The sequence below is a fragment of the Equus asinus genome, chromosome 2 (genome assembly GCF_041296235.1).
Source record: "Equus asinus isolate D_3611 breed Donkey chromosome 2, EquAss-T2T_v2, whole genome shotgun sequence".
NCBI lineage: Eukaryota > Metazoa > Chordata > Mammalia > Perissodactyla > Equidae > Equus > Equus asinus.
This window is the reverse complement of record NC_091791.1, coordinates 139,512,612-139,537,285: the sequence shown is the minus strand read 5'-3', so window position 1 is coordinate 139,537,285 and position 24,674 is coordinate 139,512,612. Positions and strand designations below refer to the sequence as shown.

Below are 24,674 nucleotides of genomic sequence, written 5' to 3'. Positions count from 1 at the left end.
GTCCAGATCAGTGCCCCAGTCGATGGCACACGTTTGGCCTACCTGGGGGCGGAGGGGCAGCTCTCATCGGGTAGTTGGCGTTTTGCGTCCCACTGGGATAACTTCTGTTTTGAGTGGTGTTCCTTCTGGTAGGACCTGAAATCCACAAGCAAGAGAAAGTTAAAGTCAGTACCACTGGTTAGTTTAACAGCTCCTGCTGGTTTCTGCTTATGGAAAACTTTTGAGAAGCTTGGAATCCAGGTCCCCATCAGATCTGCAGCGGGGATGGGAGGTCTGAGGGGAGTACTATCCTGGTAGCTGCTGGATGGGAGGGGCTGGAGGATATGTTGATGGAGGTACAGTTCTGAAACGTTAGAGACAACGGCTTTACAAAGAGATAGTAATGATCTTACAAAGGTGTTTCTAGTTTTGTAGACTTTCAAATGAGACAGATGGGACATTATAATGTTTGCACTCATGCTCTGAACACAGCACAGAAGTTGAACATGTGAGCTGTACGTCATGGTCCCTGGCATGAAGCACACGTCAGCATCAACTGCACATCTGCCTACGTCAAGAGACTTTCATGCAAGAGTTTGTGTTCTAGAGTCTTCCAGTTAAACAGAGACCAGGAAGGGTAGAAGCAGACTTGTATCCTTGACACAGAAAGGAAGAGTTAGAAAACAAGCTGGTGCTAAATGAAACATCATTGTGGGCCAGAATTAGGGCTGGGGCCGCAGGGCCGCTGGGGGTCACATGAGATCTCTGCAGAGACATGTATGTTGGAAAGGAAAACAATAAGCTAAGGTCTCAAATGGGACAGGAAGGAAGGTAGGATTAAACCAGCAGGAAGAGCGATGCAGAGGGAATTCCTTATAAAAAGAAGGGCTGAAGAATAGAGAAGGGCAGGAAGTGACAAGGCGTGAATAGCACAAAGCAGAGGAGCTGGTCTCAGGCCCTGGGGCAAGGAGAAGTGACCTGCTGAGGGTTATCTGCTCGGTACCCGGACTCCCTTGAAGACATCACAAAACACCGTATTAGACAATGCTCCACTCTGGGGGCTACTGAACATTGTCGCACACATCCTCTGGTTATCTGCAGCCCTTCTTTGCCATGCTTTGTGCCCTGGGCTCACCTGGGCCACAAGGCCTCTGCATTCCAGTTGGGTTTGCCCAGTGGGAGGCACTGACAGGAGATTGGAGTGCCAGAGGAGAGAGAAGTCAGGGTACTTATTCTGCCTGTATCCTTAAGCTCAACTCTTTCCTCCCTCTGTCTCTTCAGGTTGAGGGGTAATAATGGTGTTCTGTTGTTCTTTATCCCTGGGTCCCCACTTTGTCTCCTTAACCCTGCCCACATCTCAGTAAAGAATCCCTTTATTTAAAGGTCTTTTCAAAAATCCCACCTAAATGTGCCGGCTGTTTTCTGCAAGGACCAACTGATACACAGACATACACCAACATTTTCTGGGTGGCTATTTGTCTGTGTTGTATTAGTGAGCTACAGTACATGCCAATGTTACCTTGGTAGATAGATTTCATAAAGGCCTGTCTATATACTCTTCATTGATCATACACATGGACTAAATTATATGAAGATATCTACATTATATGAATACATAGCATATATGATTACTCTATACTGTGCATTATAAATACAATTTTATGAATGTCAGTTATAAATAGAAAAAGAATCAAAGGCCAATAAAGGAGTTAGACTAAGGAGTGAGTTAGTGCATGTGAGGCTTCTAATGAAGCACGCTAAAGTGGAGGTGGGAGATATTAGATCTGATGCACAGCAACATAGTGAAACTGTGTGGGGAGATGGTAAATGTGGTCAATTTCTTTAAAATGGACAGGAAGGATAAGGTTTGTATTGTTGATAAGATCCAACTGGAAAGGGCTGGGAAATTGGAAGCCAACAAACTGATTGGTTTTAAACACAATTAATATTGTAATGCCTGGAATACCATACATAACTACGAAATCATTCGGAAAGGTTTAACCTGCCCATTTGCGTTGATGTTGGTTTCGTTTGTTTTTTTTTTGTTTTGTTTTTGTTTTTGGAGGAAGATTAGCCCTCAGCTAACTACTGCCAGTCCTCCTCTTTTTGCTGAGGAAGCCTGGCTCTGAGCTAACATCCGTGCCCATCTTCCTCTAGTTTATACGTGGGACGCCTACCACAGCATGGCTGCCAAGCAGTGCCATGTCCGCACCCGGGATCCGAACCAGCGAACCCCGGGCCACCGAGAAGCGGAACGTGCGAACTTAACCGCTGCGCCACCGGGCCGGCCCCAGATGTTGGTTTCGTTTGAAACGTTTCAGTCTGAAGGAAACCCCAGCCACAGGAAGCAGTTAAGTGTACTGGTTCTTTGCCCCGCAGATCTGTGCACAGGTTACGAGTGTTTGGTGAGGAGAGAGTTTGGCCTGCAGCAGGGTGAGCGAGGGCCAGGCAGGAAGGCCCAGAAGCCCAGGTGGCGGCCCGCCCCTGGGACCCGTGGAACACTTACGGGAGTTCCTGGGCAGCCCGGGTCCGATGCTGACCTGCAGCACTTTGTTACTGGGCTTGAGGATGGCCAGGTCACCGAAGCCCTGGTGGAATTGCACTTGCCGGGAGCCCCCTGCACTCCAGGGACCCCAGTTCTCCTTTTTCAACTTGAGTTCAAGCCTGCGACAAGCATATTTGTTGGAATTAACAAGTCGGAAAGAAGGAGAGAGACAATGGTGCTCACAGACCCCAGTACGGAATTCTGCTGCCGGGCAAAAACGAGGCAGGACCAGAGCATCAAACCAGCACAGGGCCCTGGGCATGGGTATGACATCCATGGGTTTGGTTTGGCAGCAGGGTGAGCCCACTGACCAGAGGCAGAAGCATTTGGGATCCAGCACCTGCGAGAAACCAGTTGGTGAAGGAGGGGCCCGTCACAGGTGCCAATGTCACTTGTCAGGTGGACGCTGGGGGGACTGCTGCGAGACAGAAGGATGGGGACAATTTGCAGCCACACTGCTGTGGTGTGTCATTGTGCCCCTCTCTGACTTCCCTGGGACTGTGTTTGTGGAGGACTGAGAGATGCCAGACTCAAGATAGTCTGTGTCTCCTTAGCATAGAATGTGGCTATTATTTAATTACATTCTATTGCTCCATCACCGCCCCCACCCCCGCCAGGTAGGGAAAAAGACAACACTAGCAACCAAAACCCAAATAGAATGGAGGCGTGCTCACAACTCTAGAACTCCTCTGCCAGTGTCTATTTTTCATATTGCCTATATGCCTACAGAAAGAAATTCCACATTCTACTTTTTGAGCTTATATTTTCTCATGTCGTAAGGCAGGAAAACCATAATTTTAAGTAGTTGCCTATTATTCTATTGAGTGGCTTGGCTACACACATTCATCCTTTTTTTGAGTTATTCCCTTATCACAAATTCCCAGACACAAATAATGGCGCCTGGTACGGATGGCCAAATTGTTCTGTGGAAAAACTGTAATGAATTCATGCTGCTACCAGGATCTATTTCATTGCACCCACAGCAGCATTAGTTATGGTAAGTGTCCCTCATCATGAACTAAGGCTTTACTTTGGCCTCATTCTCATGAATGGGAAGGGATGGAGGATACCTCCATTTTATAGATGGGGAAATTTAAGAAGAAAAGCCAAATAACTCTCACTCAGCAAATATGAGATTAGGAGCTCAACAGTATGAAATATCTGGTCCACGAAGCCATGTTGCTAAAACAAATGAAGGTGAGTTGAGACACAAGACTGGCCATCGCAGCACCCAAGTCCCCAAATGGCCCACCAACAGGTTTTATTATGCATACATCTTGGGAACTTAAGCCCCTATTCCAGTCTCTTCTTCTTCCAGCCTTAGTCCCTTTCTATTTGTTCTGCTAAATAAAATATTCTTTTGCTGATGATGTATAAAAATTGGCTTTCCTCTGCCCCACTTTGGTGACCTTTGTTCAAATGATAAAATACACCATTTGATGAAGTCATTATTTCACAGAAATGTGAAAGTGACCCTTTCAAAGTCTGTGACCACCATCCAGGCTGTCCTCTTCAGCCTCTAAGAGTCCACAGGGGGCGCTGAGGCACCCGAGGCTGGGCTTCACTGAAGCCACTGGAGCCAGTCAGACCCCACACCCCACCCCACAGGCTCTCCTCTCAGCCTGGACCCCACGGGTGAGGTCCCTTTTAGTTTCCCTCAGATGTTTGGGCCCCGGTTCTCAACTTACGTATTGCTAAATTTCAGAGGTAGTTGCTTCTGAGTTTTTTCCTCATAACGTTTTGCCAACAGGCTTAAAAATTCAGTTTTGAAGACGGATTCAAGCAAACTGTCATACTCTTGTTCATGAAGAATAAAAATGTCATCCTGCATAGTACTGCAAAGAGATTGGAAAGACTTAATGCAGGTTGCACTTATGTTTATTCCATTATTTTTTTCACTCATTTATTTATCCTGTAAGATAGTCCTAGGCTTCTATAGTCTTTCTGTAAGAGAGAATCTTTAAAACCAAACATAACAACAACGAACTACATGATAAAGTCATTGAAATCTGCTTTCAAAGGAAGTCTATAGCCCAGCAAAATCACAATTATAATACTTTTCCCAAATGATTTTTAAAATCAAGAATTTAAGGACAATTTAGTCTGTATTTTAGAAAAATCCATTTTCAAATTCAACTTCTGTGTTCTTAAGATCACAAAAATCCAGAATGCTGTGAATAGAACGTGGCTGAAAATGAACAAGTCCTCTAAGCTCCAAGTTAGCAGAATTTATGATATGCTTGTAGCTATTGTAATAAACCCTAACTTGAACAACCGTAAGCTCAGTGATCAGAGGGAAGCCAAGGGCCTGGGCTTCATACGCACTTATTAGGAGCCTTTGGGGATGTGGTGCTCTGCTTATACTGCGTGCCAGGTGCTGCTGGATGCACCACCGCACCGACATACAGGCACACAGGACAGGTGAACACACAGCAAGCAGGCGCAATCATCACCTTCCCGCTGGTGAACTGCGCGGGACGGGGAAAGCACACAGCTTTGCGGGAACTGCATGTTTGGATGGGATTGGGCTGTGGGGAAACTCAGGACTGGAGAGGAGGGAATGTTAGGAGCTGCAGGGAGCTTAGAAGGAAGAGGCCGAGGAAACCCAGTCATGGAGAAAGTGCTCAGTGCTCAGGGGGAGTGATTAGACACAGCTCCATCTCCAGGCCCAGCTAGACTTCCTGGAAACTACAACACATGTATAATTGAGACTTTTTACTCCCTAGCTGTTAGATGTATAGCTCAGTTGAAGGAGGCCACCATTCCAAGGGCTTCATAATATACACATTTACAAGTACCTCCAAGTACCACTGTCAAATATCTAAGACAACCCTCTGAAGAATGACATTTCATGAGGGATGATAAGCATTTTTCCAGGCATTAAACACAATTTAAGTGAATCTCCTTCAATGAACTGACCAAAGTAACATTTTAATCTCTCCAGGCGCAGAATGTGCCAAAGCCATGGTTCTCTTAGTAACCAGAGCTGTGTTGTATCACATAGGAGCTGTGGTCTGCTCTCGGGGCTCCTGGTACCGGGGCACCAGTAGGATTACTGTGGCTGTGAAAAGGCCAGATGGTGAGGCAAGTGGATCATATGGAGGACCAGAGTAGAGAGAATCTTTGAGACCAGGGACTCTTCCTTTGTGTAGAATTTGAAATATTTAAACTGCAACTCCTGTGGTCTCTCTTTTTAGCCCTATCAAGATGACAAGGTCACAGTGGGCAGTCCTGGAGACCAGATGTCTTCCTTGGGCAGAGAGAGCCTTGGTGGACGATCCCGGGCTTGTCAGGAACCTTCTCTCTCTGGGCTGAGGCAGGGAGCTAATGACCTGAGCCTGACAGAGCCGGGAGCTATAGTCACGGCCTGTCTCCCTGCATCCTCAACCCCTCAGCTGTCATAGAGGAAAGGAGCTTGGTAATCCACAGGAGAAAGAAGGTCAAAGGCAGGACCACTGCACAGTTGGAATGCAAAGGCACAGAATCGCAGCATGCACAAACCACAGGGGAGGAGTGGAGTCAACTACCAGCGAGATACCAGCACCAGGGAGAGGAGCTGGGCTCTTCACAGCCTGCTTCCTGAAGATGAGCACCCAAAGAGCTCTTCTTCCATGTGGAATCAGAATACTTTACAGCGGCTTTTGGACAAATAATGGCCATTTGGTTGCAGCACTTGGTCACTATTATTAACTCAAGAGTCTATTTTCAGATATCTCCACATCACAACCATGCTTCTTGCCTACACTTGTGATAGTTGGGTTATAAGTTTTTCTGTTGTGATGAAGATTTTGACAACTGGTAGTTTAAACAATATAGCGTTTTTATCTCTGTCACTCAACAGCACATGCAAAAGCAATTGAGGGACAACATGACAGTTCCACAGTGCCTGGGAGCCAGGCACCTACTCCTTCCCACTAAACTTATGACTAGGAAGTTGTACAAGTCACTTCTGCTCACAACCCATTGGCCAGTAGTGGGTCACATGGTTACACCTAGCTGCAAGGAAGCCTGGGAAACGTAGTCCTTGGCTAGGCTGCCACCTATTGATATGTAAGGAAGAGAATGGGTATTGCAGGACAGCTCACAAGCTCCACTGTACTTTCTTGACCACAAACTTTTCCAAACTAGGAATTGGAATCATTTCCAAAAGGTTGAGAATAATGCTTCAGGAGCTGTGACCACAAAGCTACTATCATCTTCCAGATTCTGGCCAGATGAAAACTCTGGAATTGTCTTAATTACTTCAATTACAGCAATTCAAAACTCCAAAAGGCACTTATGGAGAAGCTGCTCCCCCAAGTCATTTGGGATTCATGAAATAGAGTCCAAGCACTCCAGCAGTGGTATAAGAAGACTGCCGCCTTAGCAAGGGAGCACACGCAATGGGGAAAGAGTCAAACAGGAGGCACCGCTTTTTGGTGTGTGGGGTGAGGAATGAAACTCCTTCCTGTGTTAGTTGCTTAACTCCAAGTGCTCTCTGACAGGCCTGGACATGTCTGTTTGCCTGGCTGTACTTCAGGCGGAACGGCGATTATTCAACAGGGCTAAATGAGCACAACACCCGTAACCCTGAGCGGGTTAATGTGCTTAGATGTATTAGGAGTTCATTACCATAAAGAGAAAAAGCAAGCAGGCCAAAACTTCAAGGTCAATTATCAGCATGAGTTTGGAAACGAGAAGAGAATGTTTGGACACTTTGACTTCAACCATCAAATTCAGTAACCCCTCCCTCAATGACCCAGGCATAGGGGTCAGTGAAAGCATCTTCACCCCGGCCAGAGTTTCAGCTCATTCCGCCTCTTCAGCCCATGCTCCTAGATCTGAAAACAAAGCTTTTACATTTATTTATTCTAAAAAGTCAGACTTATCTTTGGACTTCACCCCGTCTTGTTCATACGCTCAAGCTGCAATTCCTTACAGATGTTTGACTCAGTCTCCTGTGTTGAAAGAGCCTTACTAGTCCCTGGTTTGGCTCTACTTGCTATTTATCCACTCGTCTTTGTGGCTTATTGTTGTATTGCTGACAACACTAGAAAATTCTGTCTTGCTCCCTTAACCAATATCTTCTTCGCAAACACGTTAGTTACAAAACACTGAGTAAAGTCTTAAAGAAGTTTTTTTTTAAAGCTGAAAAGGCAGTTTCCAAGGACAGACCTGCCTTTATTTAAGCTTTTAAAAAATGTTTCCTGATTATGAAATAAACGCTCCTTTTAGTAAACTGGAAAGCACAGACATGAATACACAAGAAAATAAACTTTACCCAGAATTCTACCACTCAGAGAAACCAGTGGCACCAGTTTTGGATCCTCCCTCATTTCTCTGAGAAAGTGCAGACATATGTTGTGTCAGACCTCACCACAGGCCTCCCGGGAGAAGCCTCATCTGACCCCCAGGGGGAAGGCTCCCTCCTGTCTTTTGCATCCTGAACGTCACTTTCTGAGCACTTGTAACCTGTATGCACATGTTTACTCAGGTATCTGTTCCTCCTTCCAGAATGCGAGGAGCTCCTTGAGGCAGTGACTATGTCTCATTCACCTTGGAATCCCAGGGCTGAACCCAAGGCAGGTGGTCAGTCTAAAAATGTTGACAACTTCCAGGTTCCCAAAGCCCAAAGGCCACAGTTGAGTCCAGATTTCAGAAATGCCTCAGGTCAGCTGAGCAGGCTGTTCTAACTGCCAGAGGTGAGTGCAATTGGGCAAGGAAATGTTTTAGGCAAGAAGTTTATGACCAAGGGGGCTGAGCCTCCGTCTAAAGCCGCCTCTTAGCGGTTGCTTTTTGAATTACATACAAGTATTGGAAAATCTACTGACCCAGACAGGCAGCCACGTAGCTTGTGGTCTTAGGCCTCTAGCGGTCAGCTACGGGAATGAGAAGCCCCATCAGAGAGCCCCAAATATGAGATTTTACAGTACCAATCTCATCGCCTGCAAGAGGAGAGTAAAGAACATAGGCTATTACACCTTGTGGCCACCCTTCTATTGAATCGACTTTTTCAAATAAGAGTGAGGCCAAGTCAGTACTCAGAGAAGAAGCAGCTCTTGAAGGATCCTTCGAAGCCCGATGCTTGGCCGTCCATCAGCAGGTCCCCCGAACCTCAGAAATTCCATGTCGCACTGTACCGTGGTGTGCCACGTCTTGATATTCTCACCAAGTCCCAGTGAAGGCAGAACTGTAGGCATCAGTGTTTTGGCCTAACTTTTTTTTAGATAAGGATTTTTCCTGTTCAAATTATCCAAGAGTCCCTTTCAGCAACTGCAGTCCTCATATCTCTCTGAGCTAGAGCCTACCCTATTTTTTTCATGTAACTCAAAAATTTTTTTACATTTCAACTATAATTCAACGAGACATATTTCAGTGTATTCATAAAAGGTCAAGACTTCTAAAAACATGATGTTTACTAGAGGATTAGAAAAAACTTCTTATTATGGAAAATTTCAAATATAAAAAAAGTAGAATGGCAGAATGAACCTCTATGTCAGAAGGTTTCAAGACATCAATCCACAAAAAACCATATTTATCTACATGTCCAGACTTCCGACTTCCTCTTCCGACTTCCACAGACAAAATAGGTTGTTTTAGAGCAAAATATGAATATTATATTATTATATCCTTAAATATTTCAGTGTGTATCTCTAAAAGATAAAGCCCCTTTAAATAAAAATAGCCACAATACCGTCATCACACCTAAGGAAATGAACAATAAATCCTTCATATCAACTATTTAGTCATGCTTGCATTTCCCAAATCGTCTCACTGATTGCTTTCATATGGTTGGTTGGTTTGACTAGGGAGCTGTGAGCCCACTTTGCTTTGGCGGTAGTTAGAAGAGTTAGAGATGGGCTGAAAGATCAAGCTGGTAGGACCCTCTGATAGTCTTAACTAGAAGGAGCCATTAGGTGATCAGTCCAGCTAACAGTCAAGTAGTAAGCCTCCTAAAGCCTTCAAAACACATACAGATGTTACAACTTTTTTTCCTGAAGTGCAAGACGACCATTAAGATCTTTCTCTACCCCAGTATTGAAATATTTTCAGAGAACACAATACACACACCCATTTGGTGGTCTGGTACCACAATCCATTTCTACTCTTGGTTTGACTCGGCACACACATCACCCGTCTGGTGGCATTCCTAGCTTGGTTTAGATTACTGGCCTATATCCAATGGGTAAAGGAAATGAGGGAGCAATACTAGTCTTGGTAAGTGTGGCGCTCAGCAACTGCAACACGCAGAGATCACAAGTTAGGATGACTCAGCCTCTTAGTTTTTCCCCTAGAGCCAGAACAACTTTCAGGCTAAGTACCTCATTTTATTACATCCTCTAAAAAGGAAAGGCCACAAGGAAGCAAATGTCCAGGCTGTGAATACTAAAGAGGAAGCAGAAAAAGAAGCTGGTGATAAACACACTGTATTCCCGGAGGCTATGAGGGAAGAAAAAAAGACAGAAGGAAAAAATTTGACTGTGACTATCCCAAACCTGGATAAGCCTCAAGGACTTGATCAACAGGACAGTGTCAAAGAGTCAAAGCGCCTGATAGAAATGTAGATATATTATGATTGTTCATGACCAAGCACTCTTGGAACGGTCTGAAGGCTGAAGACAGACCTGGGTGATAAGAACAGAAAAACAATCCCCCTCAGGGAGTGAGCAGATGCGCCCCAGAGCTGCGACTCCTTGGCTATCCTCCACAGCTACTGTCAAGTGTACACAGGGCAGTTCAGCCAACCCAGCTTAGCCCAGGTAGAGCTGCTCCCCATACAAGAAAAAAAGCGAAGCTTCCAGTGGGGCTCCCCGGAACACCAAAAGCAGCCTCACAGCACAGCTAGCTGGAAGAGTGTGGCCAGCAGGCCACCCAACTCAGATGGTGGCCCAGCCAGTAAGCCAAATTGCTCAGGAAGACCTTCTGAACACCAGGTCTTAGAGGCTAGAGCTTTCCCTTGAAATCCAAGGCGCCGAGACCTACCTGAGGTGGGGCTGCAGAAGGCTGCTGATGGACTCATCTGCTTAGAAGTTTTACCACATCCTGAGTTGCAATGTTTTAAACACTCAACCTCACAGCACTGCCTGACCCTTTATCCAGGAAAATTGGGAACAGGTAGAATCAGAAACCACAGTGACATAGGCAAGAATGGACATAACTTGAAACCTGCTCTGGATTATCACACCGTAGCCAGGATTTCCAGCCTGATAGGTCAGATGCCAGAGCAAAAAAAGCCCTGCTTTGTCCTGAGCACAGCAGTTTTGTCTTCTGTGCAGAGTAAGAGTTTAGAGAGGTGTCCCAATTCCAGTAAGCCAGGTTCACAAGAGACCAGAACGTCACTACTTTCAACGCAATGGCAGCCCAAAGCTTGTCCTGGGTAAGGCAGCGGAATTCTCAAAAGGGCCCAGGGCCACAACTCAAGAAGGAAGGTACTGGGCTCAAAGGAGCCTTTCTTCCTCTTTCCTCAGCCTCCCGCGGACCGGGAAGATTTGCTCTCCTCAGGGCAGACTTAGTCTGGGAGTTCTTAGCACTAGAGGATTGAGGGAAGTCTCCCGCACAGGCGTCCCCCTGCCAACTGAAAGCCCAAGTGTTGACAGGAAGAGCAAGGGCCTCTGCCTGTGAACTTGGAGTTGAAGGGAGCATTTGGCGATGACTCCAGGGCTACAGATTATAGAGACCAATTTGTACTCCGTCCCTTGCATGAACAGGCAGAAAGGACCCTAAGGAAACTTCCTTTCCAGGACAATCAGAAATCACGGCAAACTAAAAAGCAATCCTGATGACCTAATGGCCACCTCTGCCTGGGCCTTTGCTGGGAATATGGGTTAGGTCTTCAAAGGGGCTGAGGTGGGCTTGGGGAGACATGGTTCTGGACCTTCGACCCCACTTCAGTAAGAGAAATTATACTGTTTGTTCCAAATACTAAGTTTGTTTCTCAAATTTTATGGAAACAATGATCTGGTACCCTTTGATTAGAGGAGCTGACCAGACGGTAATCTTCTCTTGGTACCGCATTCCTGGCCTTTCAGGACGCCCTGAGACCTATGAGGGTCAGGTCTTCCTTGGGAAGAAGAGGAAATTCTGTTCTCTTCATCATGATTTTGACAATCGGGGAGGCTGCCTGAGCCTTGCTCCAGGCTGTGCTTCAAATAGTGGATGGTGATGTCGAGAAGAGATGGGACTCCTCGCCCTCCATCCCCTCACCACTCACCTGAGGGACACGGACAAGATCCTCTCCACCTCTATTCTCCGCTTCAGCACTTCTTTCACGAGGCCTTTGTCGGGGCCCTGTTTGACCTTTTCTCGTCCAATTAAGTACAAGCACTTTGGAGTAAGAAGCAGGTCTCGCTTTACACCCTGTAAGGAGAGGCGCTTTAAGAAAGTGGCGGACAAGTCAAAGTGACAGCTGTTCACACAATGGGCATCTGTCACCAGACAAAGGGACACTGCCTTGGGTAGCAAATTTTCACTGCCATTGGTATGCCCATGCCATTTATCATCTACCCAGGTCCCTTAAGAATGAAAGAGGGCATTGTTGATGGTTATTAGGTTGACATGTATGAAATTGCTGATGTTTGACTTTCCTGACTTCCAAAAATAGCAAATTCACATGCATCCACGTGAGATATGAGGCCAGCAGGTGGAAAGGGACAGTCCCAGGCAAACCAACACATATGGTGACTCTACCATATTATCTACTAGAGCGTGCTTCTCAACCAGGGATCCCTCAAGTGTCCATGTAGATGCTTTTTGTGAGTCCACGAAATTTTTACTTTCTGAAATCGGTAAATGTTCATTTCAGTGACTAACTTAAAAATCTAATAAAAAGAAACTTTGGAATATGTGGGTTACCGACCACCTTATACCCAAACACTACTGAGAGCCCCAGTTACTCATGTTCGCATTCAAATCTGCCAGCAGAGCAGCTGTAAGGAGTGATTTGGTTTCAGCAAAATAGCATCATCTTCCTTGTTATATGAATCCTTGCTTATTTCATTTTTTTTCCTGACCAAAATCCAAACAAACAAAAAGCTCTTCCTGGGTCTGTGAACTACTGTGGCTGCAGATTTCATTAGAGCCAAGATCTTACTGGGCAAAAAAAAGAGTCTAAGGGAAGGGGTGAAAGTAAAAGAATCAGCTGTCCCTTTGGTGGTGGTGCGACGGGTAAGAACACTTTGCAGTATTGCTTGATATTCTGAATCTTTTGACCCAATGATTCCACGCCTATCAATTTATTCCAAAAGCATCCGCAAACGCACAAAGATATGTGTGAAAGGAAGCTCACTGTAACCTTTTCTATGACAGTAAACAAACAAACAAAAACCCCAAACAAACAAAAAACCCACTAAAAATGGATAATGAGAAATTGGTTAAAAATAGAGTGAAGCATCTGTTGAATGGAATATGATGCAGCTAAATAAAATAATTATATTGATATATCTCTTAATCTGGAAAGTTCTCCCTGGCATATTTTAAGAAAAAAAACAACCCAGGACATAAACCAGCACGGAATGTAGTCTCATTTTTGTAGAATTAAATATACAAATGCATGTTGTATAAAAAAGTTCTACACACAAAGTGTTGACAGCGATTTTTCTGGGTATAGGTGGCTATTTTCCTTTTGGCTTATCTGTATTTTCTAAGTTTTTCTACAATGAACATGTTCTGTTTTGGTAATAAGAAAAGCACAATTATGAGTGATTTTTAAAACTAAGGAATCTGTTCGGTGAACTCTCAGAGGGAGGAGGTCAGCACGCACCTTGAACCTCCTGTCGTACTTGGTCACTGTGTCTGCAAAATCGATCTTTTCCCTCTTGCCCACAAACTGCTGGAGTTCCGGGTGCTCCTCCATCCCGATGTAATCCCCGATGAAGTTCCTGTTAATACTGTTTCTCCTTCTCTCCTTCTTGTTCAACAGGAGGTCTGAGGCTGCAATTCCCAGAAGCGCAGAGAAAGGAGAGGGATTGGTTCCCCAGAGAAAGGAGGGAAATACTTAGTGTGGAAATACACAGAGAAGCTCTAAATGAATGCAAGATTTTTTTTTTCCTTTTTCTCCCCAAAGCCCCCCGGTACATAGTTGTGTATTCTTCGTTGTGGGTCCTTCTAGTTGTGGCATGTGGGACGCTGCCTCAGTGTGGCTTGATGAGCAGTAGCCATGTCCACGCCCAGGATTCGAACCAACGAAACACTGGGCCGCCTGCAGCGGAGCTCGAGAACTTAACCACTCGGCCACGGGGCCAGCCCCTGAACGCAAGGTTTTTAACACACAGCATTATATGCAAAGTCAAATGAACTTGTGACTTCACCTGAGCTCTAAATTCCTCTTGAGATTTGTTGAGCGTGTGAAACAAAATGACTCAAATACCTTCTTCTCGCATTTGGACATACTTCTTCCGGGCTACGAACTTCCTCCAAGATTTCTGTATCACTCGAGCGTACCCATCATACTTCCTCTCTCTCATCTCTTCTAGAAGAAATAGCTGTGAACGTAGAGAAGACAAATGTGAGCCAATTCACAAGACCTGAGCATCACTTTTTGGGGTTATTTCAGGGACACTCGATTTTAGTCAAGGACATACGTGGAAAGCAGCTTCTCAGACTCATAAACAAATGTGAAAAAATGATTATTAGGGCATGTTGTTTAGGATCACTATAACTTTTGTATCTACAGATTTTTTAAACAAAAAAACATAATGGAAAATAGCTGGGTCTGAGAGTATTCAGTTGGACCTTAATGGTGTCTGCCCTACCTCGCTCAGAATCCCGGTGAGAATCAAATGAGTGACTCAACCTTCATCCACTTATTCCCCACCCTGGTCCAAAGAGGATACTAGGTGGTTAGGTCGAATGAGCTGGTGGAGGCTATTGTTTTGTGCTACCTAAAGCCTCTTAATAGAATTTTCCAGCTTTTGCAGGAGCAGAGCTTGTGCTGCTGTGGAAGGAGGACTGCCTTACTGTCAGTACCATGAAAGTATAGATTTCCTGCCTCATAGGATTCCCCAAGGTGTCACTGGGCAGAGGATAATAACCACAGTGACCAGAGTTGGACCTACGATGTGCTAGTGAGGACTTGGATTCACCAAGAGGGGCTGAGACACTTTTGCTTAAGGACCCGTATCAGACACTGGCAGGTCTTGAAACTCAGGCCATTTTAACAATTAATACTAATTGTTGCATCCTACTCAATGAAGCTCTGGAATAATGAAGATGAAAGCAAAGAGCTGTAATGTACCGAGTACCCACTATGGGTCAGGAATCACCCTAGACACTTCATATGCACTATATCATTCAACCCCTCAACACCTACACGAGCCGCATATTTCTGTGTCTCCATTTTACAGATGGGAAAATTGGAACGAAGCCTGGGTGGGGCTGGAAAGTGAACCAAGGTCTTTCAGGCTCTGTAGCCTCTTCCTCACTTTGACACAAAAGTCTTTCTCTGTAAATCGGCATTTGATCAACTCGCAGAATGGTGGGAAACTTTACCATTCACCTAGGAAGTGGTTCACATGACTCTCTAGGACAAAAGAAAAGAAAAGAAACCAACGAAAATCCAAAGTAAAGAGGATGAATAGCCATTGCAAAAATGTTCCAGAAGTAAACAAGCAAATGTGGTTTGAAGGCAGCTGGGCTTGATCTGTGGTCTCTGTTTATCTGGGTCTAGCTTCAGGAGTCACATCTATCTCCTCCTGTCACTCAGCTTCTCCTTCTCTCAGCCCCAGCTGTGCAGAAAGATCTCAAACTCAAAATACCAAGGGAGGGGCCACTTCAATCCACAGCCTTCAGTGCCATATACAACAGGCATGAGGCATTTATTTCTCAGTACAAAAGGGAATACATGGTTTAACAACTGGACAGAATGTTTAAAATCTGAGCCCTGCGGTTGCCTGTTGTAAGAATATTCGTTGGTGTTTCTTATCTTGTGTGTTTGGTTTCTGAGTAAGTCTTGTTTTCGTCTTCTTTCCCAGAACTATTTTGGGAATGGCACAGAAAACACACTTGTGACTCAGAAAGGATGAAGAAACAACCAATTCCCAACATCCTATAGACTATTTCAAAGATTAGTTGGGTTTTAGGTTCTTTCCAAAAGCCATGGGGGGTGAGAAAGCAGGGAGGTTCAAGAAAAAAAGAGAGAGAGGGGGAAAAAAATCATGGACACATGTAACAAATACACAAGACCAAACCCTTTGGTGTCTGATGTCTAACGTGGGTTCTTAAAAGCAAATGGGTTATTTTGTGTGTTCAGTGCATTTCCTGTAAAAGCCAAGGCAAAATCACAAGGTGGATTTTTAAAAACCAATTTTTGTACAAGTATTTGCAATGTCAAGGCTAGGTGTGGATGGATGAGTGATGGGGGAGGGGAGAGAGTAGTGGAGTGTGTGTGTATGTGTGAAAAGACAGGGGAAATGAGAGTCAAGTGACGGTAATAAAGCAACTGGGAGGAAGAAAGGAAAAGAAAAACCAAAAGTAAATGTTAATTTTGGAAGTAAAACCTCAAAGCTGAACTGAATCAGAAAAAAAAGAATGAAAAACATTGAAGCTGTTTTTAATTATATGTGAAAATTTAGCAAGTTGAAAAAGCAAAAGTGGGTATAAAACAACAGAGGAGCTGCATTGTACTGATAAATCACTCCATCCCGTTTTAGAAAGAACAGGAACTGTTCTGTGGGATGCTTAATGGTGTATGACACAACATTTTCATTTTATATTTGGAAATGAAATTGCTGTGAAGCTACAAATAACTCAAAGTGGAAAATGCTACCACAAACTTTTCATAAATGGGTTCTATCGACGTGTGCCACTTATTTATTTAATAATTTTTATGGTTCATAAAGCCATTCAGTTATAGCCATATTCACTTCTGAGTCTCAGGCTGATCCTATGAGGCAGGCAGAACAGCAGCTGTAAGGTTCTCCATTCTTCTCCATTCTAGAGGAGAAGAAAACTCATTGCGAGGCCAGGATTTGCCTTAAGTTTCCATTATTACTCCAAGTTCTCATCTTATTTCCCCTTGCTCTGATGACTAACTTTGCCAAGTTTACCATAGACAATTGAAATGGAGTCTTGTGATTGTTATAGGAATCTCAAGAAATGATGATGTCAAACTTGGTTAGTTCTAGCAGTTTCTCCAACTTAAACAGTAATGTCTTTGTTCCACAGCCCCAGAGCTAGTTGGGCAGAAGAACTGAGGGGCTGTGTTGGATTCCTGCTCAAACTGAGATCTTCCTACGGACATTCATTAGGCCTACAGTGACCACACCCTCATTAGGAAACATAAAGAAGTTCCTAGAAATTAATCTGTAGAGATCTAGTAAGTTTGTGAATTGTAAAATGAATATGTTTGAATTCCTTCCTGGTAAATATTCATGCTCTATAAACCAGAGATTTCTCCCCCTACCTATTTGTCTCCTCACAGTCCTTTCCAGACTCCTTCATGGTCTTCAAGGTACAATCCTAGGAATTCTCACCCCCTAGGTTCTCTCTGCATTTAAGGAGGAAGCCTGGGCCTGCGTGTAAATGACCTGTTTGGTATCACCCAGGTGAGGATGTAGGTTTACCTAAGCCTCCTTTGTGGGACAAAGAAGTCCCTTTTTAGCTTAGACACTACTGGACACTATAAATACCTATAGGCACCTCCTATGAGCCACTCCCTATGTGAGCTCTGAGTATACAATGGCATAGAAACAGGCAGGGGTGCCCGACTTCAAGGAGATGGTCATCTAGAATGGGAGAGATACAGTAAGTAAGAAGAGAAAGCATCATATGATGACACCTCTATACACGCTGAGTGCCCTGAAGGTGACGGGGAGCAGGGGTGTAGGGAAGGACCTACCCTTGGGTTGGGAGCAGAAGGAAGCCTTCTTGGAGGAGATGCCCGTTAAGGCATTAGCCAAATGATAAGAAAAAGAAGCCAGCCATGTTGTCGGCAGGGGACCAGCGGAGGAGCTGCAGGGAGGTGGGGGTAGCACAGAGGAGACGAGGGGAGGGGCGGCCGTGCACTCACAGACTCAGGCGCTTTGATGAACACTTTGCTCCTCCCAAGCTGGAACTGGTCACTGTCCATGTTGACGGACTGCAGCAGGTGGAGGACACCTTGTTTCTCATCTCCTTTCCACGAGGGCCAGGTGGCTTTGGTCAGAATGGCATACCTGGGAGGACAATTAGGGAGAGAAGGGTCAGGGTTACACTGGACCACCCCTCAAGGGCACCAAGTGCTACTGGGGTCCTGGTGAGATATTCCCCTCCATCCACAGGCTCAGGGATGGCCTTCGATGACCACAGAAATCCCCTGGGTCTGGGATGCCCATTTCGGGGCTGCCTCCTACTCCGTCCCTATCTGACCATTTCCATGTTAACGCCCTGCTGAAAGTCTGCTTTTCCTTTCTACCACTGTCTAAAAATAGCACTGCTGAAATGTCACCAACGACACTCTTCAAGCAAAATCAAAAGGTCTTTTCTCAATATTGATTTCCCCAGAGCACTTAACAATTAATGCAAAGAATTCTGTACAGCTTCCCATAAGCAGCCATTATTATTACTATGTATCAACTTGCATGTTTGGGATTCTGTGCATCCCGAGTCACCAGGCCCTGGTGATCTGGTCCTTGGCTATTCTCGGCTCTTCTTCAATCTCGCCTCTCCTCTCCCTTTGGTTCACTGTGCTCCTGGAAGGAGGGCCTCTTTTCCTGCACACTGCTTCCCTCCTCAGAGCCTTTGCCCATGCTGTTCCCTCTACTACATGTGCTGTTCTCCAAACTCCTCCCAGGGCTGCTCCTGCTCAGGGGGACTCCTCTTCAGGAACACTTCCAGAGATCTTTCTGGACCCTCCAGGCAAAAATCACCCCTTGCTATTTTCTCTCATAGAAAATTTTTCTTCTTCTTCAGAGCATGTATCATAATTTGTAATTAATTCATGTTTGTGCTTATTTGGTTAATTTATGCCTGCTCCATGAGGACAAGAGCTCCAGGAGTGAGTGCCACATCTGTGGGTTCATCCTGCACACCAAGCACCTTACATAATGCCTGGCAAACAGCAGTAATAACTAACATTATGGCCCACATTTGCTCCCTCTGCATCAGGTGCTGTTCTTGGTGCTTTAGATGTATGATCTCATTTTATTCTTACAGCGATCTGATTGGGTTGGTCTTTCCATTTTGCGAGTCGGAAACACAGGCAAATAAGAGAGACTCCCTCAAGGCTCTTAGCTGGCTCAGAGCTGGGATGTGAACCCCCATCGGTCCTTTATTCACAGCACCACATAGAAGCCATGGATTGGTTTATATGCAAATATTTTTCTTAAAGATTATACAGTCTACTACACAGATCTATGTTAGAAACACTAGAATTATATAAGAGGCTGACATAATAGAGGAGAGAGAAGTACATTCCGGGATGTCAAATACAGAAGGTACCAAAGACTTCAGGTGGAAAGAAGGAAGGAAGAAAGGAGGGGTAATCAGAGAAGGAGAGAGTGGGTGAGAAGTTGGAAGGCATGCTATGAGCAGGCACATCTAGAACACAGGCAGTAAATGGGCCCCAGGCCTCTGGAGAAGAGGACCCTCTTCTGTTCCCAGAAGCTACTATGAGGGTTAGACTGATTTATGGCATCCAAGAGAGGAGGAACCCTTGAGAAGAGCAGCCCTCCTTTCGGGACCCAGGGCTCCTTAAGAAGAAAGAACCAGATATGATCCCACCCTTAGGGCCAGCTGGTTTGGACTAAGGTGATTCTCTGGACCCTCTCTGCTCCTCCCCAATATCCACGTCTTGCCTGATAATGTCGTAAATTTCCTGGAGCAGTGCATCCTCCTATTCCCTAATTAGAGATAAAAAGCTTAAAAACAAAAATGCCTATTTGAAGCCATACGTTAGCAGGAATACATTTCATATGTGGCATAATGAAGTCAATGAAACAAATTAAGCCACATACAAATGACTGACAGCAGAAGCTTTCTAGACACCATTGGGGGACCTGGTGAGGAAGCAGACAGGTACTGGCAATCTAAACAGATGAGGGAGAAAAGTTCATGCAGGGTGTGGGCGAGAAAGAAAAGGTGAAGATTCTAACAGCATAGTTTTGCCTGGCTTGAGCTAATCAAGATGATAAAGTATCTTTATTGTGCAACTGTGAATAGGTAGCTCTTTGCAAGTCACACTTTTCCCCTGTTAAAATAATCCTGTATTTCTCATTTGTCTTTTGACAGCGAGGAACCTGTTTTTACAGAGACTCTCTCTCCCTTCTCTATAGTGAGGGTCTGGGTAAGACATGGGGATGGCCTGGCATTTCCAGGGCTCACCGGCCATGGCCCACTTGTAGCGGTCCCCTTAAAGGGCTTTCACGAAGGCTGATGCATCCTCTTCACTTCCTTTTGTATCCCACCCAAGAGACCAGGGCATATTTCTAGTATAATATGCTCCCACATAGTAAGTACATCCAGTTCACTCGTCTTTCTCCAGGATACTCTGGTGGGAACAGGTTGCACAAGGCAATGGTGCACTGCCTAATTGATGCCTGTGATAATTTTGGAGAGATGAGGATAACAGCTTACAGGCCTTTCATGAGGTATTTCCAGTTTAAGACTCAAATATGCCAATATGTCACCTCAAGGCCTTTGCACTGGCTGTTTCCTCTGCCTGGAATTCTCTTTCCTGCCCTTGGACTGGTGGGCTCCTTGTTAGCTCTTAGCTGACCAATCTAATGTTTCCTCCTAAGAGGAAAGGCAGCCCAGATCCCAGTGACTTCCAGCTATTGGCACCTGGAATTAAGCACACAAAGATCCTGGAGGTCAGGGGGATGCTCTCCACACTTCAGGCTTTCCTGATCTTCCTATTCTTTCTTCTTTCTTGCCCAGGACATGGAATGCCTTTCCTCACAAGCATCCCTTTTCCACCTCCACATTCTGAAGAGCTGGGTCAAGGTCAAGGGAAATGTGTTTGTGAGGAAGTATAAATGGTGCTACAAGATGAATTTTGCAAATGTCTTATGTCCCTATCACATTTACCTTCCTAAGAATCAGAATCCACATTTGGGTTTATTTCTCCCAACCACAGTAAGGAGCACAGGCTGCCTAGCTCAGAAAGTGTTTTCTAAGAATTTGCAGATATTTTCCCAAGCTGAGAGTCAAGGTGGCTGCCATTTCCAACAACTTTTTATCATTTTCTAAAAGCATGAAAGTTGCATTGGGCAGGTGGTGAATGAGGGGTCTTCCTTCTACTGCTTAGAGCAGTGCAGGATTTACTTCAAGAGCACATGGCCCACTAGTGAGCAAATTAAGGCATCTTTTGATTTTTAGTCTCCAATTCTCAGTCAAGAGGGATGACTTTAATAAATATAAAGGATTTTTCAGAGAGGAAATAAACACACACAGAAAGCCCCTGTTTCCTATTTTCTAAGCTCTAGGTAGTGTCCGAACCACTGCTCTGTTTAGACCTGTGGGCTTCCTGCCCACGGATGGGTGTAGAATGCATGCACCTGTGGATAGTTGTGCTGGGTATTAATACATCCTTTCCCTTCAAGTTATTACTTTCTGTTTCTTACTTGGCAGCCCTTCCGTGGACATCTAGAAAGCAACTTTATAAACAAAGCCTTTTCTCTCAGCCATGGAGATAATAAAAGCAAGAGATGATTCAATTACTCACAGGAGATCACAGGATGAGACAGTAAGAGGCAGACTCTGGACCAATTCGACATGACCAGGATCCTAGACTCACACACCTTATGGAAAATGGTGTTGTCTCCAGAGAAATATTCCCTGCCCACTGACAGATGTGGCTTTCCAGCCATTTTTGAGAGGGAGACTAAAAATATACTTCCTATTGAAAAATAAGTGTCATTCCAAACTTTTATTTTTATTCTCCTCCAAGTATTCTCAAATCAAAAGAAGGATGACAACATCAAAAGAGCCTGCTTTTTATCAGACAGGGCCGCCCATTTGTCTCTTCTGAAAGGAAAAGACCACAGCAGGAAAGCCAAGAAGGGAGGCACCTATGGATAGAATCATTTCAATGAAAGGCCCTCAACGCACAGGGCATGATATATATTCACTAAACATTTACTCTGTGTAAGGCACAGAAGAAAGTACTGTGCATGGAGTCACAGAGCTAGCATGGCACTTGAGAGAGGTCCAGATAGTATAGCTAATGAGGGGTCATGTCACAGCTCATTTCAGGAGCTTCTGCAAACAAGTAATGCAGCCTGCTCCTGCTACCTGAGACATTTCTGCAAGGAGAGCGCAGACTTCCTGCTCTCCTCAGTGCACTGGAGTTCACAGCATTGCTAATAATGTCAAGTTTGTTGGTTTGTTTGTTTTTGAATAATATGGAAGGAAGGAGGTCTTTCAGAATTGGTTTCTCAAAAAAAAAAAATCAAGATTAGATTTTTTTTCTTCTGCTGAGGAAGATTAGCCCTGAGCTAACATCTACGCTAATCTTCCTCCACTTTATATGTGGGTTGCTGCCACAGCATGGCTGACAAATGGTGTAGGTCTGTGACTGGGATATGAATCTGAAAACCCAGGCCACCAAAGCAGAGCCCGTGAAACTTAAACACAGTGCCATGGGGCCAGCCCTGAGATTAGATTTTTTTAAATATCTGATCAGTTTTCAATAGTAATGCCAATGAGAGAGAATTTGCAAGTATCAAATAGTTTTTAAGTGTAGGGAAAATACTGAAGCAGAATAAAATTATAAAAGTTTCAGAATGGTTGAGGGCAAGCCTTTCTGAATTGGGGAAAGATGGAGGAAATACTTTTCATTCTGTTTTTAATTTTTTCCCTCTTAATTAAAAAAGGGTATTTTCAAAGAAATGCAGTTTTGCAAAAACTTTAATGATTATCTAAGCCATGGTTCTCAACTGGCTTTCGCCCTGGGGACATTAGGCAACCATCTAGGATATACTTCTGGTTGTCACAGCTCGGGGGGTGCAAATACTGGCATCTGGTGTGTAGAGGCCAAGGAAGTTGTTAAACATTCTACAACACATGGGATGGCCCCCACGACAAAGACTCATCCAGCTTAAAACGTTAATAGCTGAGGTTGAGAAATCTTGTTCTAAGATAGCGTTATTGATTATTTAAAGAAAAGCAAAGTCTTTCATAATTAACATCTCAGTTGTATATCAGCAAATGGATGCTGCTATGATGATGCAAGAGCTCTACAAATTTACTCTCTCAGCTTCCTAAATACTTCTTTTCATTAGGCTCTACTTATACTAAAGGTGTAGTGGCCCCTTTAATGCAGAGAGCCATGAGGGTGAATTTTATTCCTAGTCTAACCTTCCTCCCAAATTAGCAGGAATCTGGAATGTGTGCGGACAGAGTCAATGAGGTTTTATAGTATGGAATGATCCACCCTTTTGTTAAGCACTCCTGAACTTCCACGTGAATGACCTTCCACATATGACGACCCACATTGATGACCAGTAGGTCAGCCACCCCAGTCTCCTGGCACGAGAAATAACAACAGCCCCGAAGGAAAAACTACTTTATCAGAAGTCCTGGATTTCAAAGACAGTACTTAAGCTCTTTTTTAGCCTGCTATCTCTTTGTTAGATAAAACTGAGATTAAAAAAAAATCTTACATCCTGTTTCTGTATCATATACCAGGAAGACATAAGCACTTTCCGATTAAAATGCTGAATATGACTTCCTTCTTTCTTAAATGAAATTAAATCGATGTAGAAAAGGATCATTAGAGAAGTCAGAACCATGTAACATCTTAAGGACACTAAGTTTTATCCTTTTCAAAAACAACACAAAATAAGAACAATTTAACTACAGGTCCTGCCAAATACACTTTAATGGAAATATAAAAAATCAGTTAAAATTTATATATGGACTGTACAAAATTTTAAAGTTAAATACTTTATGCTTGTTTTCTTAAGTAGGTTAAATATTTTCCTAAATTGTCTTCATACTATTAATTTGCTCAGTCAAGTTAAACCCAGCCCTTCCCGTGTCACAATTATCACAAATTTCTGAACTTACATGTTACACTAAACAGACCAAATACTTGTGGCTACTAATTTATTGTACAATAAATGACAGTAAAAAGATCCTGCTACAACTTAATAATAAAAGGACAACCCAATTAAAAAGTGGGCAAAGGACCTGAACAGGTATTTCTCTAATGGCCAAGAAGCACATGGAAATATGCTCAATATTATTTCCCATCAGAGAAATGCAAATCAAAACCACCATGAGATACCACTTCATACTCACTAGGATGGCTAGAATCAAAAAGTTAGATAATAACAAATGTTGACAAGAACGCAGATAAACCAGAACCCTTAAACACCACTGGTGGGGATGTAAATGGTATAGTCAGTTTGGAAAACTATCAGTTCATCAAAAGGGTTAAACATAGAGTTACCATATGACCCAGCAATTCCAATTTTACGTACATACCCAAGAGAAATGAAAACATATGTCCACACAAAAACATGTATGTGAATGTTGATAACAGCATTTTTCATTATTCATAACAGTCAAAAAGTGGAAACAGCTAATGTCTATCACTTGAATGAACAAGAAAATATGATACATTGGAGTATTGGTGCAATGGAATACTATTTGGCAAAGAGCAGGAATCAGTGTATATGTTACAACAATGATGACTCTTGAAAACATTATGCTAAGTGAAAGAAGCCAGACACAAAGGACACATATTCCATGTTTCTATCTATAGCAATCCCTGGAATAGGCAAATCTATAGAGACAGAAAGAAGTATTTGCCTAGCTCAGGGGGCAAGAGGCGAAGTGGGGGTGACAACTAGGGAAGTGGGATTTCTTTTTGGAGTGATGAAAACATTCTAAAATTAGTTGTGGCAATGGACGCACAACTCTATGAATATATTAAAAGCCAACAAATTGCATACTTTAAGTGGGTGAATTGTATGGTATGTAAATTATATCTGGTTCACTAAACCTGTCTCAAACAAAAGCGTCCACAGTCACCGGTTCGTTACCTCTGGAGGAACTTTTGGAAGATGCGCCGATAGGCGTAACCAGCTCTTCTCACTCGAATGTTTTCTTTCAGACCCAGGTATTCGACTTGGTGCTTTACCCTATGAAGGAGAAAATGGAGCCAGGACATTAGCTGATAATTCTGTGATCCTTTCTCCTACTCCCATCCCCCTAAACCCCCAGTGCAAGCTGCAGGGAAGCACACTGAAAA

General features: G+C 44.0%; 1 protein-coding gene across 2 annotated transcripts in view; it reads right to left on the bottom strand.

The window, feature by feature from the left end:
• Nucleotides 1-24,674, bottom strand: part of MYO1E (myosin IE) — a 192,194-nt gene that overhangs the window by 20,891 nt on the left and 146,629 nt on the right. For both annotated transcript variants that reach the window (XM_070500699.1, XM_044764793.2), the window contains 8 exons: nt 24,466-24,564; nt 17,508-17,652; nt 13,869-13,983; nt 13,263-13,432; nt 11,715-11,860; nt 4,213-4,359; nt 2,486-2,643; nt 43-135 (listed from right to left, as the gene is read on the bottom strand). In XM_070500699.1, the coding sequence (XP_070356800.1) occupies nt 43-135; nt 2,486-2,643; nt 4,213-4,359; nt 11,715-11,860; nt 13,263-13,432; nt 13,869-13,983; nt 17,508-17,652; nt 24,466-24,564 (1,073 nt within the window). The remainder of the gene's footprint in view (nt 1-42; nt 136-2,485; nt 2,644-4,212; nt 4,360-11,714; nt 11,861-13,262; nt 13,433-13,868; nt 13,984-17,507; nt 17,653-24,465; nt 24,565-24,674) is intronic.